The sequence below is a fragment of the Centroberyx gerrardi genome, chromosome 23 (genome assembly GCF_048128805.1).
Source record: "Centroberyx gerrardi isolate f3 chromosome 23, fCenGer3.hap1.cur.20231027, whole genome shotgun sequence".
Classification (NCBI taxonomy): Eukaryota; Metazoa; Chordata; class Actinopteri; order Beryciformes; family Berycidae; genus Centroberyx; species Centroberyx gerrardi.
Window position 1 is genome coordinate 16013653 of NC_136019.1, and position 18348 is coordinate 16032000.

Here is an 18348-nt window from a genome sequence, read left to right on the forward strand (position 1 = left end):
GGGGTGTTGCCGCCTCCGAGACACACTCACGCATCGCAGAGTAACGGCAGCAGGGCGAGAACAGAGCATCCTTCTCCTCCCTCCATCCTCCTCTCTGGGAAAACAAGGGTTGCTTTTTGAATTATTGAAGCCGTACACAAACCTGTACATTATTAAACATAATCAAAGCCGACATATTGCGGAGATACCTCGACATCAAGAGACCCGAGTTGCCGTCGTTCGAGAGGAGAGGAGAGACATCCGTGTGAGACTGAGAAGAGCATTTCAGCACCTCGGACAGCGACCATGGCTCCAATGGTGGCGGACGGGGCGCAGCTCGGTAAGTCAAAACACCGCCGGTTAATGTGTTTAAACCAGTGTGTGGGTGTGGGAGGTTGTTGGTGGTTGACTTGTTACTCCCCTTAAGTAACGCGTTACTCATTACTCGTTTCTCCTCCCAAAAGTATTGTCGTTACTTTACGCATTAACCTATCCATAGTAGCAGTAACGCTAATTCGTTGTTTTGGTTTTCCGTTACAACCTCCAAAACTATCGGTTGCCTCCTGTCTTGCCTTCAAAAATAAGGACAATACAGTTTCATCACCTGTGAATGGTCAGGGAAGTAAATAGCGTTGATATCCAGTGTGTTCCTTTTACTGGATAAAATCAAAGTATTTGGGAATACTTCCACCTGGTAAACTTCAATTTCGCATCTAAGCTAGCTTAGTAGGGCGACGGCTAATAACTAACGACTTGTTTTTCTTTTTTTTAGATGGGTAGCTAGCTAAATTATTACAGAACTTGGAATAGTAATTCGTTACACTACTCGTTACTGGGGAAAGCAATAGTACTGTGTTGCCTGTTGTTAAATAGTATTCGTGGCTCCTAGCCCACACCGGTAAAGGCTGGGAAGCACCTGTTTCTTTTCTTTCTTTCTTTTCTCTTCGTTCAGCAGCTCAGCTCCCTCACCGCCCTCCCGTCGCCACAGCCATCTGTCTGTTGTTGTTGCCACGTAGAAAACCAATCCACCCAGGATGCTAGACTGAAATATTAATGGAAAGGGGACAGGAAAATAAATATGTACAAGCGCTGGGAAATAAAACTGTAATTATTTTACCATCTCTCCATTGCGCTCCCACGAATATAATTATATGAAAGGCAGTCCCTTAAAAAAAGAACTACAGTAATCCTATTATAGGCCCAAGTTTTAGAGGGATGCTATACAATTATCACAGCAAAACTATATCCTTAAAGGTAATGCATAGGAATAATACAATGATACCATTGGAGGAAAAAATTCCATTAAGTGCGATTAGGTCACTATAAACACTAATGTGGAACACAGACACACCATAAGTGCCTATAGGAATATTATAGGAAAATGAAAATTATTTTTTGTTTGGTCCAGACATGGCACTTCCAGCACTATAGTCTCTCAGGCAATAATGCTATTATGTGAGATTTTTTAAAAAAAAATTATTTTTTTTATTTTTTTGTCAATAATGCTGTAGCAGTGCTGACCATCTGTAGTCTATGTGAATTGGTTTTCACTGGATGAAACAGATTTGGTAGGCAGGAACATTGTCACTTTGTCACATGAGTGATGTCCTGCTGTGTGCAAGTATTCTCTCTCTCTCTCTCTCTCTCTCTCTCTCTCTCTCTCTCTGTCCCTCTCTCTCTCTCTGTATGGGTGTGAACCTGCATGCTTTTCCACTGGGCGATCCTCTTAACTGCAGGAAATTGTCTGTGTTTCCTCCAGTGAAATAGACCTATTATCTCTGGCTGCTTGAGCAGGCTGCCTGATTGGTGTGGAGTCACAGTGGACCATCCCTTATAAACTATAGCAATCCTATAATAAATACATCTCAGAAAGGTATGAAGCAAATATTACAGCAATAAGGCCCATGAGTATATTTCAGAAATACCTATAGGAGATAAAAATAACATTAAGTAGAATAATGTCACTTAACTCACTAGACACATTTTGATTCCTTGTAGGAATATTATAGGAATATCATAAAGAGGGTAAAGGATAAATGGGTGTTGGAAAGTGAGTGATATGAGAAAAATAGAAAGAGATCAGCATGTCAGCACAAATAAATTAATATAGCCTACTCCCTTATTTATTTATTTTCATTTTTACAAGGGATTGTAAGGAAAACGTGACTAAATAAATTGCTCACCATCTCCCTTGTTGAGTTTGAACAAATCCCCCACTGGTGTAGAAGGAATATATTTCAGCATAATGTGAGCAGATCACAATTTGCTAGGCTGTTACTCTGTCATCATGATATCTAAGACCTTTTCAAATTTGGATTTCGCTGGGGAATGATAAGTTAAAGTTGTAGCTTACAGCACTTCCATTGAAATTATTTCCAGTGCAGAGTATTAACATAGTGAGACACTAAAACTACCTGCACAGTGGTAAGGGATACAATGTTGTGCACAAACACTGAATACTGGACAAAATTGTATAATCTATAATAATGTGTTTGGCTATTCTGTATAAGCCTGTCTTGGTTTTTTGTTTTGACCAGGATGATGATGTTTCCTTGTCATCATCATCAAGTCATGGCATAACAGATGATCAAAGATTGGAAAAAAAATGTCTCTGACCTGTTTAGATATGTAGGTCTGCATATCATTGGCCTGACACTGATGATTATCATAATGATTGTTATGATACTTGACAAGTTGTCCTGTTTTCTGTTTGATGGCACTTAAAAGAAAAACAGGGATTAGAATAAACGCTATTCTTCCTGGGCTTTGTTACTATATTAAGCACATGGAATACTTTTGTACGCTATGCTTCTGAGTTCAACTATTTTTATTCAGCTGCCATGAAGAAATCAACCAAGCATCACTCGTAAACAGGATTCATGCAATTTCTCCCAAACAGTTGCACTTCACCAACAATAGCAATTCAATTTTAGAATGATTCAAAACACAGCAGCCGTTTGCCATGTTTAGAATATGAACACGATTCTGATGCTAATTCATGGGGGTTGAACAGATTGTGTTGTTGTCGTCTCTCTGTGAGTCAGACTGCAGCCTGCGTCAGTCAGACCGTCACACAGACAGAACGGATTCAGTTGACTCGGCATGACAGTAAAACCTCTTGAGGTTGGTCGTTGGTTGTGAACGGGGAACAATATTTTTTTGTGTGATTGTTCTACTATTGATTGTTCTACAATCTTGTGTACAAGCTAGTTTGTGGAGGTGTATAACCAGAAATGCATTAATATTGCATTAGTAAGGTGGGGTTTTCAAAAGTAGACGCGCTTTCAAAATATGGTGCAGCAGGCATGTACAAAGTAGGACTTTTGTGATGGTTATAGTGTCAGTTTAAGTTTTGAGGTGGTTCAACATTTGGAGCCCAGCATGGGAGAAGCTGAAAGCTGAAGCCAAATTGGCCAAACACCCCACTGGGACATTTACTGATAGCAAAGTAAAGTGAAGAGGAGTAGCTTGCCAGAACTTGTCTGATATACTGTAGAGCAGAGCTGGCACGGCACACACACACACACACACACACACACACACACACACACACACACACACACACACACACAGATGCACACGCAGAGATACACAAGCTTTAAGAGTGGTTACAGAGAAAATAAACAGTGAGATGTGCAGGTGGATTATTTATTCTCTCTCTTTCTCTCCTCTCCCTCTCTCTCTTTCTCTCTCTGTCTGTCTCTGTCTCCTCCTCTGTAGTGGAGGTGCCAGTGAGCGTTGCCGTGGTGAGTGTGTTCGGCCTGGTGTTCAGTGTATCAGCCTTTGCCTGGATCTGCTGTCAGCGTAAAAACACCAAATCCCAGAAGACACCTCCCTACAAGTTCGTGCACATGCTCAAAGGGGTCGACATCTATCCCGAGAGCCTCAGTGGCAAGAAGAAGTTTGGTGCAGCCGGCACTCCAACTAACGACACCAGTAAAACTGACGTTAACGGAAACTGCCACACCACTTCGACGGTGACCCCTACCGGCACCGCTAAGCTGGCTTCAAGTCCAAACGGCTCCAGACAGGCTCTGCATCTGGACCTGGAGAAACGGGATCTGAATGGCAACTTCACCACCAAACCCTCCCACCACCACTTACAGCAGCAGAAGGTCCGGAGCTCCCCGGACCTGGAGCTGCCCTCTCCCCACACGGGGTTCACCCAACCTGGGGTGATGGACCGCCGTGACCTCCCCTCTCCCTCCAGCACCCTCTCCAGCCAGGCGCCCACACCGGCCGTGGACAAACCCCAGGGAGAGGAGAGGGAGGGCGGGCTGGGGACCCTCCACTTCTCCCTGGAGTACCAGCCCGAGAGGAAGGCCTTCGTTGTCCATATCAAGGTACTGTGTGTGTTTAAGTGTGTGTTTAGATGTGTGTGTACGTGTGTGTGTGTGTGTGTGTGTGTGTTTGTGTGTTTGCTCATCTCTGAAAGATATTTATTTCAAGTTATTTATTCTTGTGTCTGTTTGTTTAGTCTTTCTCTTTTTGCTTTTGATATAAAGTATGAAGTGCAATTCAGTGAGTGTCATGAATACAATTTAGATTGATTAATTGATTGATTGATTGATTGATCCATCCAGGAAGCCCATGGCCTGACTCCGACTGATGAGCAGTCGCTGACCTCTGACCCCTACATCAAGCTGACCCTGCTGCCAGAGAAAAAGCACCGGGTGAAGACCAGAGTGCTGAGGAAGACTCTGGACCCCGCCTTCGACGAGACCTTCAGCTTCTACGGGATCCCGCTGGTCAGAGTGTCGGAGCTGGCGCTCCACTTCATGGTGCTGAGCTTTGATAGGTTCTCCCGCGATGAGGTCATCGGGGAGACCCTCGTCCCATTGGCCGGGATCGACCTGTCGGAGGGGCGTGTCCTGATGAGCCGGGAGATCATCAAGAGGAATGTCAAGGTAAGAGCTGGAACAAACCAAAGTTTAAACCCTTTCAGGCTTGGTATTTGAATTGATATCTTCAGCGTCTTTGTTTTTTAACTATCATCAGTTATCAGTTTCCTTATTGGAATTTGCAATCATTGTGATTAGATTCATGACACAAACTGAAACCAATTTTACAATGAGCAAACTCTAAATTGATTCCAGAGATCTTTACCTTTGTTCGGTTTAACAATTCCAGTAACACTCCAACAAAATGTATATGTACCAGCAAATTCAAATTCCAATATTGTTCCAATAATGCCTCATCGTTACCTTCATTATAACAACAATGCCTGCGTCATTAGTCCCTAACATAATCTACTCTAGAAAAATATAAGAATTTGCATAATTTTACTAACGTGCAGTTCCAGTATTATAATATTAATCACAACACATTCATGCTGAGAGCCATTTATCACTTAAAATATAATGGTATTTAAATAATAGAGCTTGCCACTCATCTAAATGCAAATGTGACATAATATTAACATATTGCTTGACACCAATGACCGGGCAGAAATTTTCTATAATACTTTTAAGTCCTCATCATTGGTAAACCCTGCATCTTGGATGTAGGTTGTCCATTTTTAACTCTAATCATTAAAGCTATTGCTGTTTGCATCATATATTATGTTGCATTCAGTGTAGCAGGAATGCTTTTAAAAGCATGTAAATATTCTTTATTCACACTTGCATCATTGTCTAGCTAAAGACGTGAAGCTTCAAATTAATTGGACATTCAGACATATAGTCATTGTATTTTTATGTATTTTGCAATTGCAATCTGGGAATTCACTTTTATTGTATCCATGTCCAGTTGGCTTGCAAAGTATTTTACATTAGTACTTTGCAAGCCAACTGGGATGTGAGAGAGTGGGCGTATTCCTCTGCAGAGACAGAGAGATGAGATCTGTTGCATCAGTATAGATCTGTAAGCTGATATTCTGCTCAAATGGACTGCTGTGTGGTTAGATACATAAAAGCCTTAGGCCTATAGCTTCACTGTTTTTTCTTTTTATTTGTTTCGGCATTTTCGCTTCTGTTTATTATTTGTACCAAGAAAGTTTCAACCAAACACTAGTTTCAAAAATTCTGTTTGTCAATCTGAGGTTGAATTTTCAATTTTCAATTTTCAATTTTTTGAGATACAATCTACATCTCATACATCTCAATCTACATCTCATAGCAGTGATTGGAAATATGGCAGAGACCGATATATTCACATTAATTTATACATTTGTTTATACATGCATTTACTGGTACATTTCCAGTGTGTTTAATGCATTTAATAGGCGAAATGTGAGATCATATAGAAGAGTTTCCTACCAAAATACCTGCTAATTAGTAAGTAAAGGTCTCAGACTTGCTAATAATCTCAATTATAATCAGTTGTGTGTTTAATTTTCAAGCAAGCAATCATTTTGTCATTTGAAGGTCTTCATATGCAGACTGTTCTTGTACATCTCCGGTCTGAAACAGCTTCACTACATTACAGAGTAGTGCTGGGACGGCTGATGAGAAAGAGAATATCACGTGTCCATTTGTACATTCCCAATAGTGTATTGAATAGAGGGAGTGATATCTACACCACTCCATTATAGATCTGTGGGCTGATACTCTATAGACTTTCTGGTGAAGACGGGTTGTGCCTGGCTGCTCCGAAAGGCTGCAAATGCGTATCATTTCCAGTACATTTCCAGTAGGCATGGGACTATGGAGGAATGTCAGATAATATCAACACCAATTATAGATTTGGGCTGCTTTACTACTCCGTAGAACTGAGCTAAAAGATGAGCTGCGGCAACTGTTAGAGAATATACCCATGTGTATATTTACATTTCCAGTAAATGTATTGGATTGGACATGGTTTGTGGCACCAGGGATTGCAACATTGCATCCTGTGTAATAATACATTAAAATGGAATAAGAGATGATATATGAGCTGTGCTAAAAGGTTGGGCTGAGCACATGTGCATTTGTACATTTCCAGGTGGAATGTGAGACGATATCGCTGCAATTATAGATCTGCGGGCTGATGTGTGGTTCTCTGTAACGTTCGGCTAAAATGGACGGACTGTGCCTACCTGGTGTGAGAGGATACTTTTGTCCATTTCCAGGTGGAATGTGAGATATCTGTAACATCATTAAAGATCTCTGAGCTGGTATTCTCCAGAGTAGTGCTGGGAAACCTGACTCAGAGATTCTGAGAAACCAGAAGGTCGGTTACTTCTCGGTAGAGCTCCACCTGTTTTTCTTCTGCTGGCTCTCCCCACGCGAAGACTAATAGTATTTTTTCATTTCCATTCCTCATTTGACAAAACAAATGTTCAAGTAACCCCTGCTGCAGGGAGGCGTCTGTACTGTCTGAACTTCTATTTGTGGAATCAATCGCACTTTAGTTTTACAGTTTGTGATATTTCTCTGGGACGGGCTATTTCTGGATGCTTCTGTATCATTTGATCGTCGACAGGGGAAAAGAGAAAAGGGCTCGGCCTCTTTCAGTTATTTGTTGTGTATCGGCTTCAATTGCAAGAGAATATATTGGCGCTGGTTCTGCTGCATCAGAGGGAGAATCACTTTATTTGCCAAGGGCAATAAATGAGCAGGAATTTGTCTTGGTGCCACTGGTGCAGAGACCTCAACAACTTTAATAGAGTACACACTGACACACAGAGGGGCAACAGAGCCTCACATAGAGTGCAGAGGAACAGTGCAAGACATACAATAGACAGGCACTCTATATATATACAGTCAACATTCAGTGTCTATGTGTGTATAACATGGAGTAGTGCTTGTTTTAAAAAGATGGTGTTGTTTGCTGCTTTTGAGATATCTGAGATGTCTGCTCTCTTTTGTCTGCATGAGTTACAGCCTTTTGCAGACAGGGTGGTGGCTCTCTTTGTCTACGTCGCATGGATTTTGTCTGACTGCTTTGTGTGTGTGTGTGTGTGTGTGAGGGGCCAGCAGTTCAAGGAATGATCGATACAGCATGTCATAAACAGCGCATCGCCCCTTTTCTGTTCTCAGACAATCCACCCAGGAGGCATTTATACTGAACCACAGGGACAGAAAATAGTCCTCTGTAAGTGTGTGTGTGTGTGTGTGTGTGTGTGTGTGTGTGTGCGCCCAAACAAAAATGCATTCTCAACCTAAAGAATAATAGCAATGAATTGTATCTCTATTGAAGTGAGGACTGGTGCTTCTTATGCCAGTACCTGGAATATTGTTTGTGTTATATCATGATAATAATATAGTCATTACAGTATAGCTGCATCAGCATTGTCATTGTTTCTGAGCTATGCAATTAAACTACTGTAGAAGCCCTTGATAATTCATAATTAACAATTTTTTATAAGCAGGAATCCAGTTTTGAGTATTTCATTAACAAAAGTCTTTTCTTCTAAAGCCTTTTATCTTTCTCCAAATATTGTACTAAAATAACAGCGACTAACTGATGGAGTAGAATAGAATAGAATAGAATAGAATAGGATAAATTCCATTATAATTCTATTTTTCCATATCTATGGACTTCTATCCACTCATCCTCTCCCTGTCATCTGTAATAGAGTCCATCCTCCATTATTCGCAGTGTAAATATCAGTTCATCATCGTAATCTCCCTAATCTCCATGAAGGTCCTCAGAGGAATGAGATGAGAACATACTGTACCACCTGGCAGCTCACACACACACACACACACACACACACACACACACACACACACACATACACACATATACAAATGTGCTTATTGCCATAGTAACCAGGCCCAGAGGTGTGAGATCCTGTTAAGTGTGATCGCAGCAGCCAAGGTGTCAACCCTCGAGTGTGAGTGTGTGTGTGTGTGCTGGATATAGTACAGTGGGGTGCTTCTCACTGGCATATTTATGATATGATGTGAATTGAGTCCATAAGCAGGTGATGATTATTTTGTTGCCATGACACCAATGACATGGTCAGCACTGCCACCAATTATAACCAATTCAATTTTTCACTGCAGTGTTGTTGTACAAAGTGTACAAATATAAGCGTACAAAATATTAGGATGATCTGTAAGTTTCAATGAAGAGAATCCAGGTGAAAGCTGTGATCTTTTATTAAAAGACCCATTATAAACCTATTAAATCTTCTTTAATCATGAAGAGGAGATGTAGATGAACAGGAGGTGAAAGCTTAAAGGTTTTTAAGCCTTAGGGCAACTGAGACATGAGCTCAACAATATATTAGGAAAGTGGTCTTCATATTTTATACACTATGTGTACATAAAGGGACAAGAAATTGTCAAAAATTCAAAATAAACATCATTTGGCTCTCTTTAGCCAGCTCCCTAAGATGCTTTTGGGTATCTCACTGGATGAAAATGTCTCAAAATCTCTTCTCCTCCTTTCTCCTCTGTTCTTTTCCCCTCTGCCATCACTCTTCCCCCACTTCGTATCACTCTCTTTCTCACCTCCACTCCCTCTCCCTCTCCCACCACCTCTCACCTCATCTCCTCCTCCTTTTTCTTCTCTGTGCCCTCATCCCTCCCTCCTAAATTTACCCTCCCCTCCCCTCCCCTCCCCCCTCCCTCCCTCCCTCCATCTCTCTGTCCGTCCCCAGAAGTCATCGGGTCGCGGCGAGCTGCTGCTGTCACTGTGCTACCAGTCCACCACCAACACCCTGACCGTGGTCGTCCTCAAGGCCCGCCACCTGCCCAAGACCGACAACGGACCTACAGGTACGCACGCTCAGAGTTCCAGCAGTTCCCTTCGAAACACAATCCACGAGATCACTGCTTACATGCCTGAGGGCACGCACGGACCATACACACACACACACAAATGCACGTGCACATACACACGCACGCTTGCTTCACATAACAACAAATAGATGAGGCCAAATTGATTTTTGTCCTTCCTGTCGCACAGCCCAGACTACTTATGATGCTGTGATAGTGGCCATAATGACACGGCCACCGCACTAAAGTAATCTGATCTGGATGTGATAGAGAGCACTTTCGTGACAAGCACACCCACACACACACACACACTCACACACACACACACCACACGCACACACACAAGCAAAGTGTTTACACAGCCAGCCCCTCCGTCCTCGTCACTACCATCCATCATTTCCGCTTTATTGATCGCCATATCGATCTGGCCCAGGAATAATATGCCACTCTCAGACTGCTTCAGGGATGGATACTTACCATGCCTTCTTTTCTCCTTCCTTCCTTCCCTCCTTCCTTCGTTTCTTCTCCTCCTCGTCTAGACCCGTACGTCAAGGTGAACCTGTACCAGGGGAAGAAGCGCGTGTGCAAGAAGAAGACCCACGTGAAGAAGTGCGTCCCCAACCCGGTGTTCAACGAGCTGTTCGTCTTCGACCTGCCCTCCGACGAGGGCCTGCGGGACACCAGCGTGGAGCTGCTGCTGCTGGACTCAGAGAGGGGCGACTCGCGCTGCCCCAACCCCGTCCTGGGGCGCCTGGTCCTGGGCACGGCGGCGGCAGGCACCCCCGGCGAGCACTGGAGGGAGATCTGCGACCACCCGCGCCGCCAGATCGCCAAGTGGCACGCCATGTCGGAGGATTAGGACGGGCGGATTCTGTCGTCCAATCGCGACGGGGATGTTTCGAGGAATGGGCGGGATTTACCGTTGGACTTTCAGTGAGGGGCGGGTGGGGAACGAGGGGAAGGGAGTTCTTGGGACTTTGGTGTTTGGTTGGTGGGTGGGGTGGGGTGGGGGTGGGTGGGGTCATTTGAATTGATGTCATCATTCAATCAGTCAATCAATCACTCAATCAATCTTTGAAGTTATTGGGGTTTCAACGGGTTCAGGAGGGCGGGGCATGATAAAAGGGGACCCGATGGCTTTAAACAATCCCAAAGACTGTCGCCGAAAATCACCCGGTTACATGCAACATCATCTCCATGGCAACAAGCAATTGTCACGGCAACCGTGTGCAGTGCAGAATGTCTTAAATGTCGCTATCGCTCTTCTTCTTCTTTTTCTTCTTCGGCTTCTTTCCTCTGCTCTTCCTCTTATAAATATTACCTATTCCGTCGTATGAAAAGCAGAATGAACAACAACTTCTGACAATGCTGTAAAAAATGTGGATTATTAAACTTTATTTTATAAAGATAATGTTTTATTTATAAAAATGTAGATTGTTTTTATTTATGTTGTACGTTTTGTACTCCTGGTTGATTTGTTGAACATGTTTTGTAAGTATAAGTGGTATTTCATATATCATTACTTCGGTACAAGAAAGCCTAAATTAGGTGGGGTGAGAGAGGACTGGAACAGACTGAGTGCATTGGGGACAGTAACTGTGGGTGCATTTGTGTGTGTGTGTGTTTCGATATGCGAGTGCATGGGTGGATCTGTCTGTGTGTGTGTGTGTGTGTGTGTGTGCGTGTGTGTGTGTGTGTGTGCTCTGAAGGGATGCGAGCCACATAATGTTTACTGTAGGTGTTTTGTCCCCCTTACTGTGAGCACAAAGACAGATGAAATGTACATGTACTGTATGTACCTTACTATAAAACATGGCAAGTTCTGAGAAAAAAACACCAACCGAGTGTGTAGTCTTTATTTCACAGCTGGGCATCAGTGACATTAATACATTGTGTATGTACTGTATCTCAGTGTGTGTGTGTGTGTGTGTGTGTGTATCAGGTATTCACCCTTAAGTGCAGTATTACTACCGGATAATGACTTGTGAGGACTTTTTTTTTTTATTCCTTCCAGGGTAAAAGCCTTCTTTAGGGTAATGGAATTGGAATTAGGTTACAGAAAGCATCAGGGTGCGATTTAGGTGTTAGAGAATGAGTAAGAGCCATTTTAATGTCCTCTTATGTATAGCTGAAACAGTGTGTGTGTGTGTGTGTGTACCAGATATTCCTAAGTACAGTATGAAAATCAGTGAGACTATTCTTCCAGCAAAACAAAGCAAAAGAAGCAAAATCCTCTTTTCATGTTATCATACAAAATGATGTGTGGGTGTCTTTGTTTGTGTGTGTGTGTGTGTGTGTGTGTGTGTGTGTGTGTGTGTGTCCCCTCATCTCACCTCCAGCGTCCTGGGGGATGACATCACCATCCCCGTCCCATTCTAAGGCTGATGATGTAATATCTGCTGAGTGGCTAAGTGCTCTGGGATGAAGTCATCATGTCTGAATTTAATATCAGCTAAGTGGCTCGCTGAGGGAGGACAGCTGGCTCAGCTCACTTTCTTTTTTCTTCTTCTTGCTTGCTTTTGCTCTTTCTTTAACCATTTGTAACCCTGTCTCACTTAAAGGGACACTTCACCCATAATGCATCCAAACTCTCTCAACCTAATTGATTGTCCTAAACCAGGTTCTTCTTCTTCTTCTTTTAGTCAAAGACAAAAGAGTTTGCCTGGATATGACCAACCCGTGCCATTGCACATAAAACAAAAAACAAAAAGAAATTCTATCTTTATCTCTTCTCTTCTTTCTTCATTCTGCCTCTCTCCCTTCCCTCCCTCCCTCCCTCCCTCCTCTCTGTCTCTTTCATTCTCTAGTCTTACACAAAGTTACATCATCAGTGTTTGGCGGTGGAACCTCTGGAGAAGCAGGATGTGCTGTCGTTCTGTTCTTCTCCGGCTCTGACCTCTGAGGTCATCCTCTGAGGCAGGTTTCTATTTTAAAACTCCACTGTCATCCTTTCACACAGTCAGAAAACAGACCTGCGCAATCTGCAGCATCACTCCCCTTCCCTTCTCTTCTCCTTTTACTCTCCACCACACAACCAACTACAATCAAGGCCAAACATTTTGTGCAGACTGGACCCAAAAGCTGCATGTTTATGTCACTGTCTGTCTGTCTCCCTTTTTCCAAGGATGTAATTAAGGGTATTTTAATTTAAATTGAGAGAACTAAGCAACTAAAGACAATAAACAAGAAAAGAATAGTATGAAAGTAGTATGAAAAAATAAAAAATAAATAATCAAACAACTAAAAAAGAAATAATAAGAATAATAAGTATTTTCTCCCAAAATTCTCATTCTCCATATTCTCCATGACTTGCAATTCCAAAACTCAAAAACAGAAAAAACAATTAATAGTGAGTATTTTGACTTTACTAATAAGAGGTTATTACAGACCTGTGTTATGGTACATGTAGAATTTCACCATCAGGCACACAAACTTCTCAATAAATTCTCAATAAGTTATAATCCATAAATTCATCCATTGGCTAACCATTGATGTTTCTGTTCTTTGATTGTTTTTTTCCCATTGAATGGCAATGGAGAGTCTGTTTCCCTTTAACCTGTGCTTCAGGACCAGCCAGACACTTCCTCAACCTCTCTGCAACAATGGAGGACATTTACTAACTCACTCACACACACACACACACACACACACACACACACACACACGCACACAGACAACTCAGCCAGACCTGCAATTACTGATTTCACAGTGTTTTACTCCGGGTCAGACTGAAGGGACTGGTGCAGCTGTTTGGACTGAGGAACATTGTGTGTGTTTGAATGTGTATGTGTGTGTGTGTGTGTCTGTGTGTGTGTGCGTGTGTGTATTGACAGCTGGCCCAAGAGAGCAGTCAGTAGTCCCTCAAGACTTAATCAGAGAGTGCCTTCTGTGACGCAAAACCAGAACCCTGCTCTCTCTAGCCTACTGCACAGTCTGTTGTAGACAGGCACACACACCTACACACACACACACACACACACACACACACACACTCACACACTCGCGTACATCATGATATTACCTGTCCAGGGCATAACATCTGTCTGTGTTCCCAGTAAGGTCAAATCAATCTGTTTTAGAGAGAGAGGCAGAGAAAGCAAAACACAGAGAGCCCAGAGTGTGTGTAAGTAGGTCTCTTAGAGTATGTGCTTGTGTGCGTGTGTGTGTGTGTGTGTGTGTGTGTGTGTGCATGTGTGTGAGTTTGTGTACAAGAGAAAGAGATTTGTCCTAATTAGGAAAATGCTGGGAGAGGACATAAACCAAATTATACATCTCTGTTCTTATGAAAGCCTCTCATCTCAGCATTCATCTTATTGTAAATCATCCAACATAAATGCCTGCCCATTGAAACTGCTATAGCACCAAGCTCCCAGTTATGATAAGAGATAGAGGCATCATTCTTAATTACTGGAAATGTTAAAGCTGCCCTAGGCAAGATTTTGATGTCAAAATGTACCCGTCTTATCAGCGTAAATCACAAAGTGGGGCCACAGTAGAGAAGATTAGAATAGATTACTAAAAGAATACATGACTGATATTCTAACTAGTAACTGGAATACAGCTTTAAAATAACTAATATAAATAAATTCTCCTTATATAGGTTATTCTTATAGCCTCCCATTCATTGTCAGTGGACATTACAGATTGGAATCTGGCCTCTGTTATTTCTACGTTCAGTTGGATTTATTCATTGGATTAAATGTCCAAAATGATTGGAATTAAGTATGTGAATCCCACTTTAGGGTGGATGTTTCCTTTAAACAGTCTTCCATTCCAACGTATTGTAGTGGTGGTAGGTATTAATGGTGTCTGATATCAATATAATTTAGAGTTAGCTTCAATGAGAATTAAGAACGGGGCACCAGATAACAGACAGCATCGACAGGTCTCATCTGAAGGAGTGACTTTGAATTTAAACTCACACAATGAGCACAGGAGGTGACTTTATGCAAAATAATATATTTATTACTAAACTAAAGCACACTCAATAATCTGATAAATACAAGTGAATATAGTACAGTATATACAAGAGGTATACCTATGAATTGTGATGAATCAGTGGCAATAGGAATAGATGATCATGTGAATATACAATGCTGATAATTAAACCAACATTTCAGCAGACACAATCATGGAAGATGAGCAGTGGAAGACATGAGTCAGCAACGATAGCAATAAGGGGCGACAGTATAACTATCTGGAAAACTGACTTAAATGAATCCTTGAATGAATGGTTACTATAACTACAGGGAGCCGTAATAAAGTGTGTGATATGTGTGTGAAGTGTGAATGTGGTTGAATGGCTATGTGTGATGTATGATATCATGCCCAGCGGACAATGATCAATACATACGACACCAGGGGGTCTGGAGGGAAATGAAGCACGTTGAGGCCGGGAGTCTGTGAGGAGTCTCGGCTCGATGAGGTGCTGGAGGTTGAAGATCCGACGTCTGTTCAGTTGATCTCAGCAGGCCGCAACAGAGTGAAGCACGCAGGCTGGAGCATGCAGGCTGCTGGAGAGGGTTGCGGGTCTCTCAAGGCTAACGCCGACCCACTCTGGAGGTTCCGATGATTCTTCAGAGTTAAACTCAGCAGGATAGCTGATATGGTTGTAGCAGGCAGGACACACAGACACACGTGCTGGTGTGTGTGTGTATTTGTCAGGCAGACAGGAAAGGCAGCAAGGCTCTCTTCACTGTTTCAGATGAAACAGGCTTTCCACTTGGCTTGTGATGATGATGCAGTTGAGTCTGTCTTTGGAGACAAACTTTGGAACAAAGTTGTTGTCAGACTCCGTTAGCACACGTGTCGCGACCACGTAAAGTGCATGAAATCTGCATTGGAAATGTGTGTGTTTGATTTTGTTGTGATCAGTTGAGGGGTGTGTGCGTGGGCTGGCATGTCTAGTGTTACGGCTCATTACATATGCATCAAACCCTAATTTTGGTTCCCAGATCTATCCAATATAATTGACCGTCGTAACATTAACATTATTAAACTCAGCACAAATTCATGAACACTTTAATATCAAACATGGCTATCTAAGCCCCATGTAAAGATAAAGAAATTGAATAATGCAAATAACTATTATATAAAACATCACAGTTACACATAAAATTAGACATATACATTAGAGTCCACCACAATGTGATACCCAAGGTTTCATGAGTCTGTATCAAAGATTTCTCCTGATTTTGGACACATTCCAATGTGTCTCATCCCAGACTCTCTGTCTCCTTGGGGATTAACAAAGACAGGGCTTAGTATTGGAGTTTTATGGTTATTTACCAGGTCTGTTCCTTGATACCAGCTCTTAGGGGTGGAAATTAGGTAATTTACGTTGAGGTCAGTGCCCTTTCCTTTCGATCTCACAGTCTTCCCCACCATACTGATCTGTTGTCAGGGAGGAGGCTCACACAAAATGCACAGGGCCTTTCCAGATGTGAGATGACAATGATGGTGTGGGTGCAGTTACTACAGTATCTAGTGTTCACAACGGTGGGAGCGAGGAAAGGAAGATTGCTTTTTTAAAAATATCGAATTGTATGGCATTTCTGGTCTTTTATGTAAGATACAGTGGAGAGTAATGGGAAATATGCGAGTGAAGGAATGAAATGCGACACACTGTACTGTAGCTCATGAGCCAGACCTGAATGGCATAAGTGCTGGGTATGCACCTTAGTCCTCGGAACCACATACCATCCAGAAATAATGCATCTGAAGTGAAGAGCAATGAAAAGTTTCTGAGGAGAGACTGCAGCAGCGGGGGAGGGAGGACAGTTAGATAGATGACATAGTGCCATGTTGACATATGAACTAAAGGAGAAGGGGGAGGAGGAGGAGGAGGGGACCGAAAAGAGAGAGACGAGTGGAGGAAAAGTTAGTTCGGGGGACGAGACGAGACGAGTGAGTCTGCGATGTGAATGGCTGATGCTGTGTGTGGGTTCGCAGACAGCCGTCTAGCTGGGTACTGAAGGGTCATTTATGGTGATGCACTGCAATGAAAAGACGGCATAGAATTGAAGAGGTAATGAAGAGGCTGAAGTCTTTATTACATCTGATCGAATTGAACCGGATGACTTCAGTAGAATGCGGGAGAGAACTATTCAGTGACTTCAAAAGCGGCTGCTTGGAGATGAAGGACAGAATGTTTGGGTGCAATTCAGCCAAATGTCTCCTCGCGTCTCACTGGTAGAACTGCAGAGATGAAGCTGTAGTAATAAGACTCTTCCAAAATGAGACATTACAGACCTTAGAATATCCAGAGACAATTAATATGATGGTTCTGTAATTAATCCTTAGGTAAACAGAGGCTATTGGAGATTGTTGGTCAGTACAATGTGAAAGGGGGGTCACAATATGACATCACAATGGGCAGAACATCTGAGCATGACAGTCACAGTCTAAATGGTGATGTCACAATGGTCACAACATCCAGACGGACCATTCTAATCACTGACATCACAATGGAAGGAATTGCTGGGAAAGAGAGAGAGAGATTTGATTTGGAACCCGTTCTGATAACTGCATTTATGAATACACACACCAGCAGCACATTTTGCATCCCTACCCATAGCTTCAAACACATGACTGTATAGAAGGAAGGGTTCATTTCCAAAACACTGCATATCCATTTTAGAAATAAATGTATAAAACTTAAAATGTATTGAGACACATTAGAAGCAGATTTTAAGCCCATTAGCAGCAAAGATAATTTTCTGTTAAAATATTGACCCACATCATCAGCCAAAGAAATTACATTTGATTGAATATCATGTCATTAACTATACAGTTGCACCATAAAGTATTGTTTTCACACCATGTTCTTCATATCATGCTTTGATTATAATTGTCATACACTCACAACGTGCTTATACTGCATTTATGATGCTTCATAATGCCTTATGAGCACCACACAAGTATTGTGTTACAAAAAATCATTACTTCCAGTTCATTGCTTAGTTTTTTTTCTAGAATATAGAAGATGCAGCCTGTAAAAGGTTATCATGTTATCATAAGTAATCTAAAGTCTTTTAATAAGTACCACGGATTGTTTTAATCTTGTGCTCGCAATTATTTTGTAAGACTGTGAGACACTTTTTTCAAATAGCATTTAATTTCATTTCATTTTGTAACAAAACGCTTCAATTCAAGGTTGCTCTGTTGACAGCAGAGGAGAAAGAGACGGCAGTTCTGACACTGCAGAACAGAGACCGATATTTATATAACCTTTATTAGCATTTATATCTTTACCTGAGACGCGTTACAGAGAGGGAGGGAGAGAGAGAGAGAACAAGGGAGATGGAAACAGCAGAAAGAACGAGTGTTAGAGAGAAGGAGAGAGAGCATGTGGGTGGTGGCAAAACTTCACGGGAGCCAATTAATTATTAATGGAGACAACATTCTTATGTAAAAGACTCCATATTAGACACCGCTTGCTGCCTTGTATGCAGCTGAACACTGGGTTGAACAGAGCATGGCTCAGAACACACAGAGAGAGAGAGAGAGAGAGAGAGAGAGAGAGAGAGAGAGAGAGGGAGAGAGAGAGAGAGAGAGAAAGAGAGAGAGAGAGAGAGATAGGGGTTATGGGAGGCATAAGACATAAGACAACAACTGAAGATAGAATTACTGTATTGTTTGTGAACAACCGTGTCTTATGTAATACCAGGACTGGGTACAACAGATTCAGTAATGTTATCAGCTATAACGATTCCTTCTCAAT

General features: G+C 42.1%; 1 protein-coding gene across 1 annotated transcript; it reads left to right on the forward strand.

The window, feature by feature from the left end:
• The first annotated feature begins 285 nt into the window (after positions 1–285).
• Positions 286–10485, forward strand: syt4 (synaptotagmin IV). The gene is made up of 5 exons (XM_071923124.2): positions 286–319; positions 3700–4322; positions 4563–4886; positions 9509–9626; positions 10166–10485. The coding sequence occupies exons 1-5, from the start codon at positions 286–288 to the stop codon at positions 10483–10485; spliced, it is 1419 nt and encodes a 472-aa protein (XP_071779225.1).
• Positions 10486–18348: the final 7863 nt, after the last annotated feature.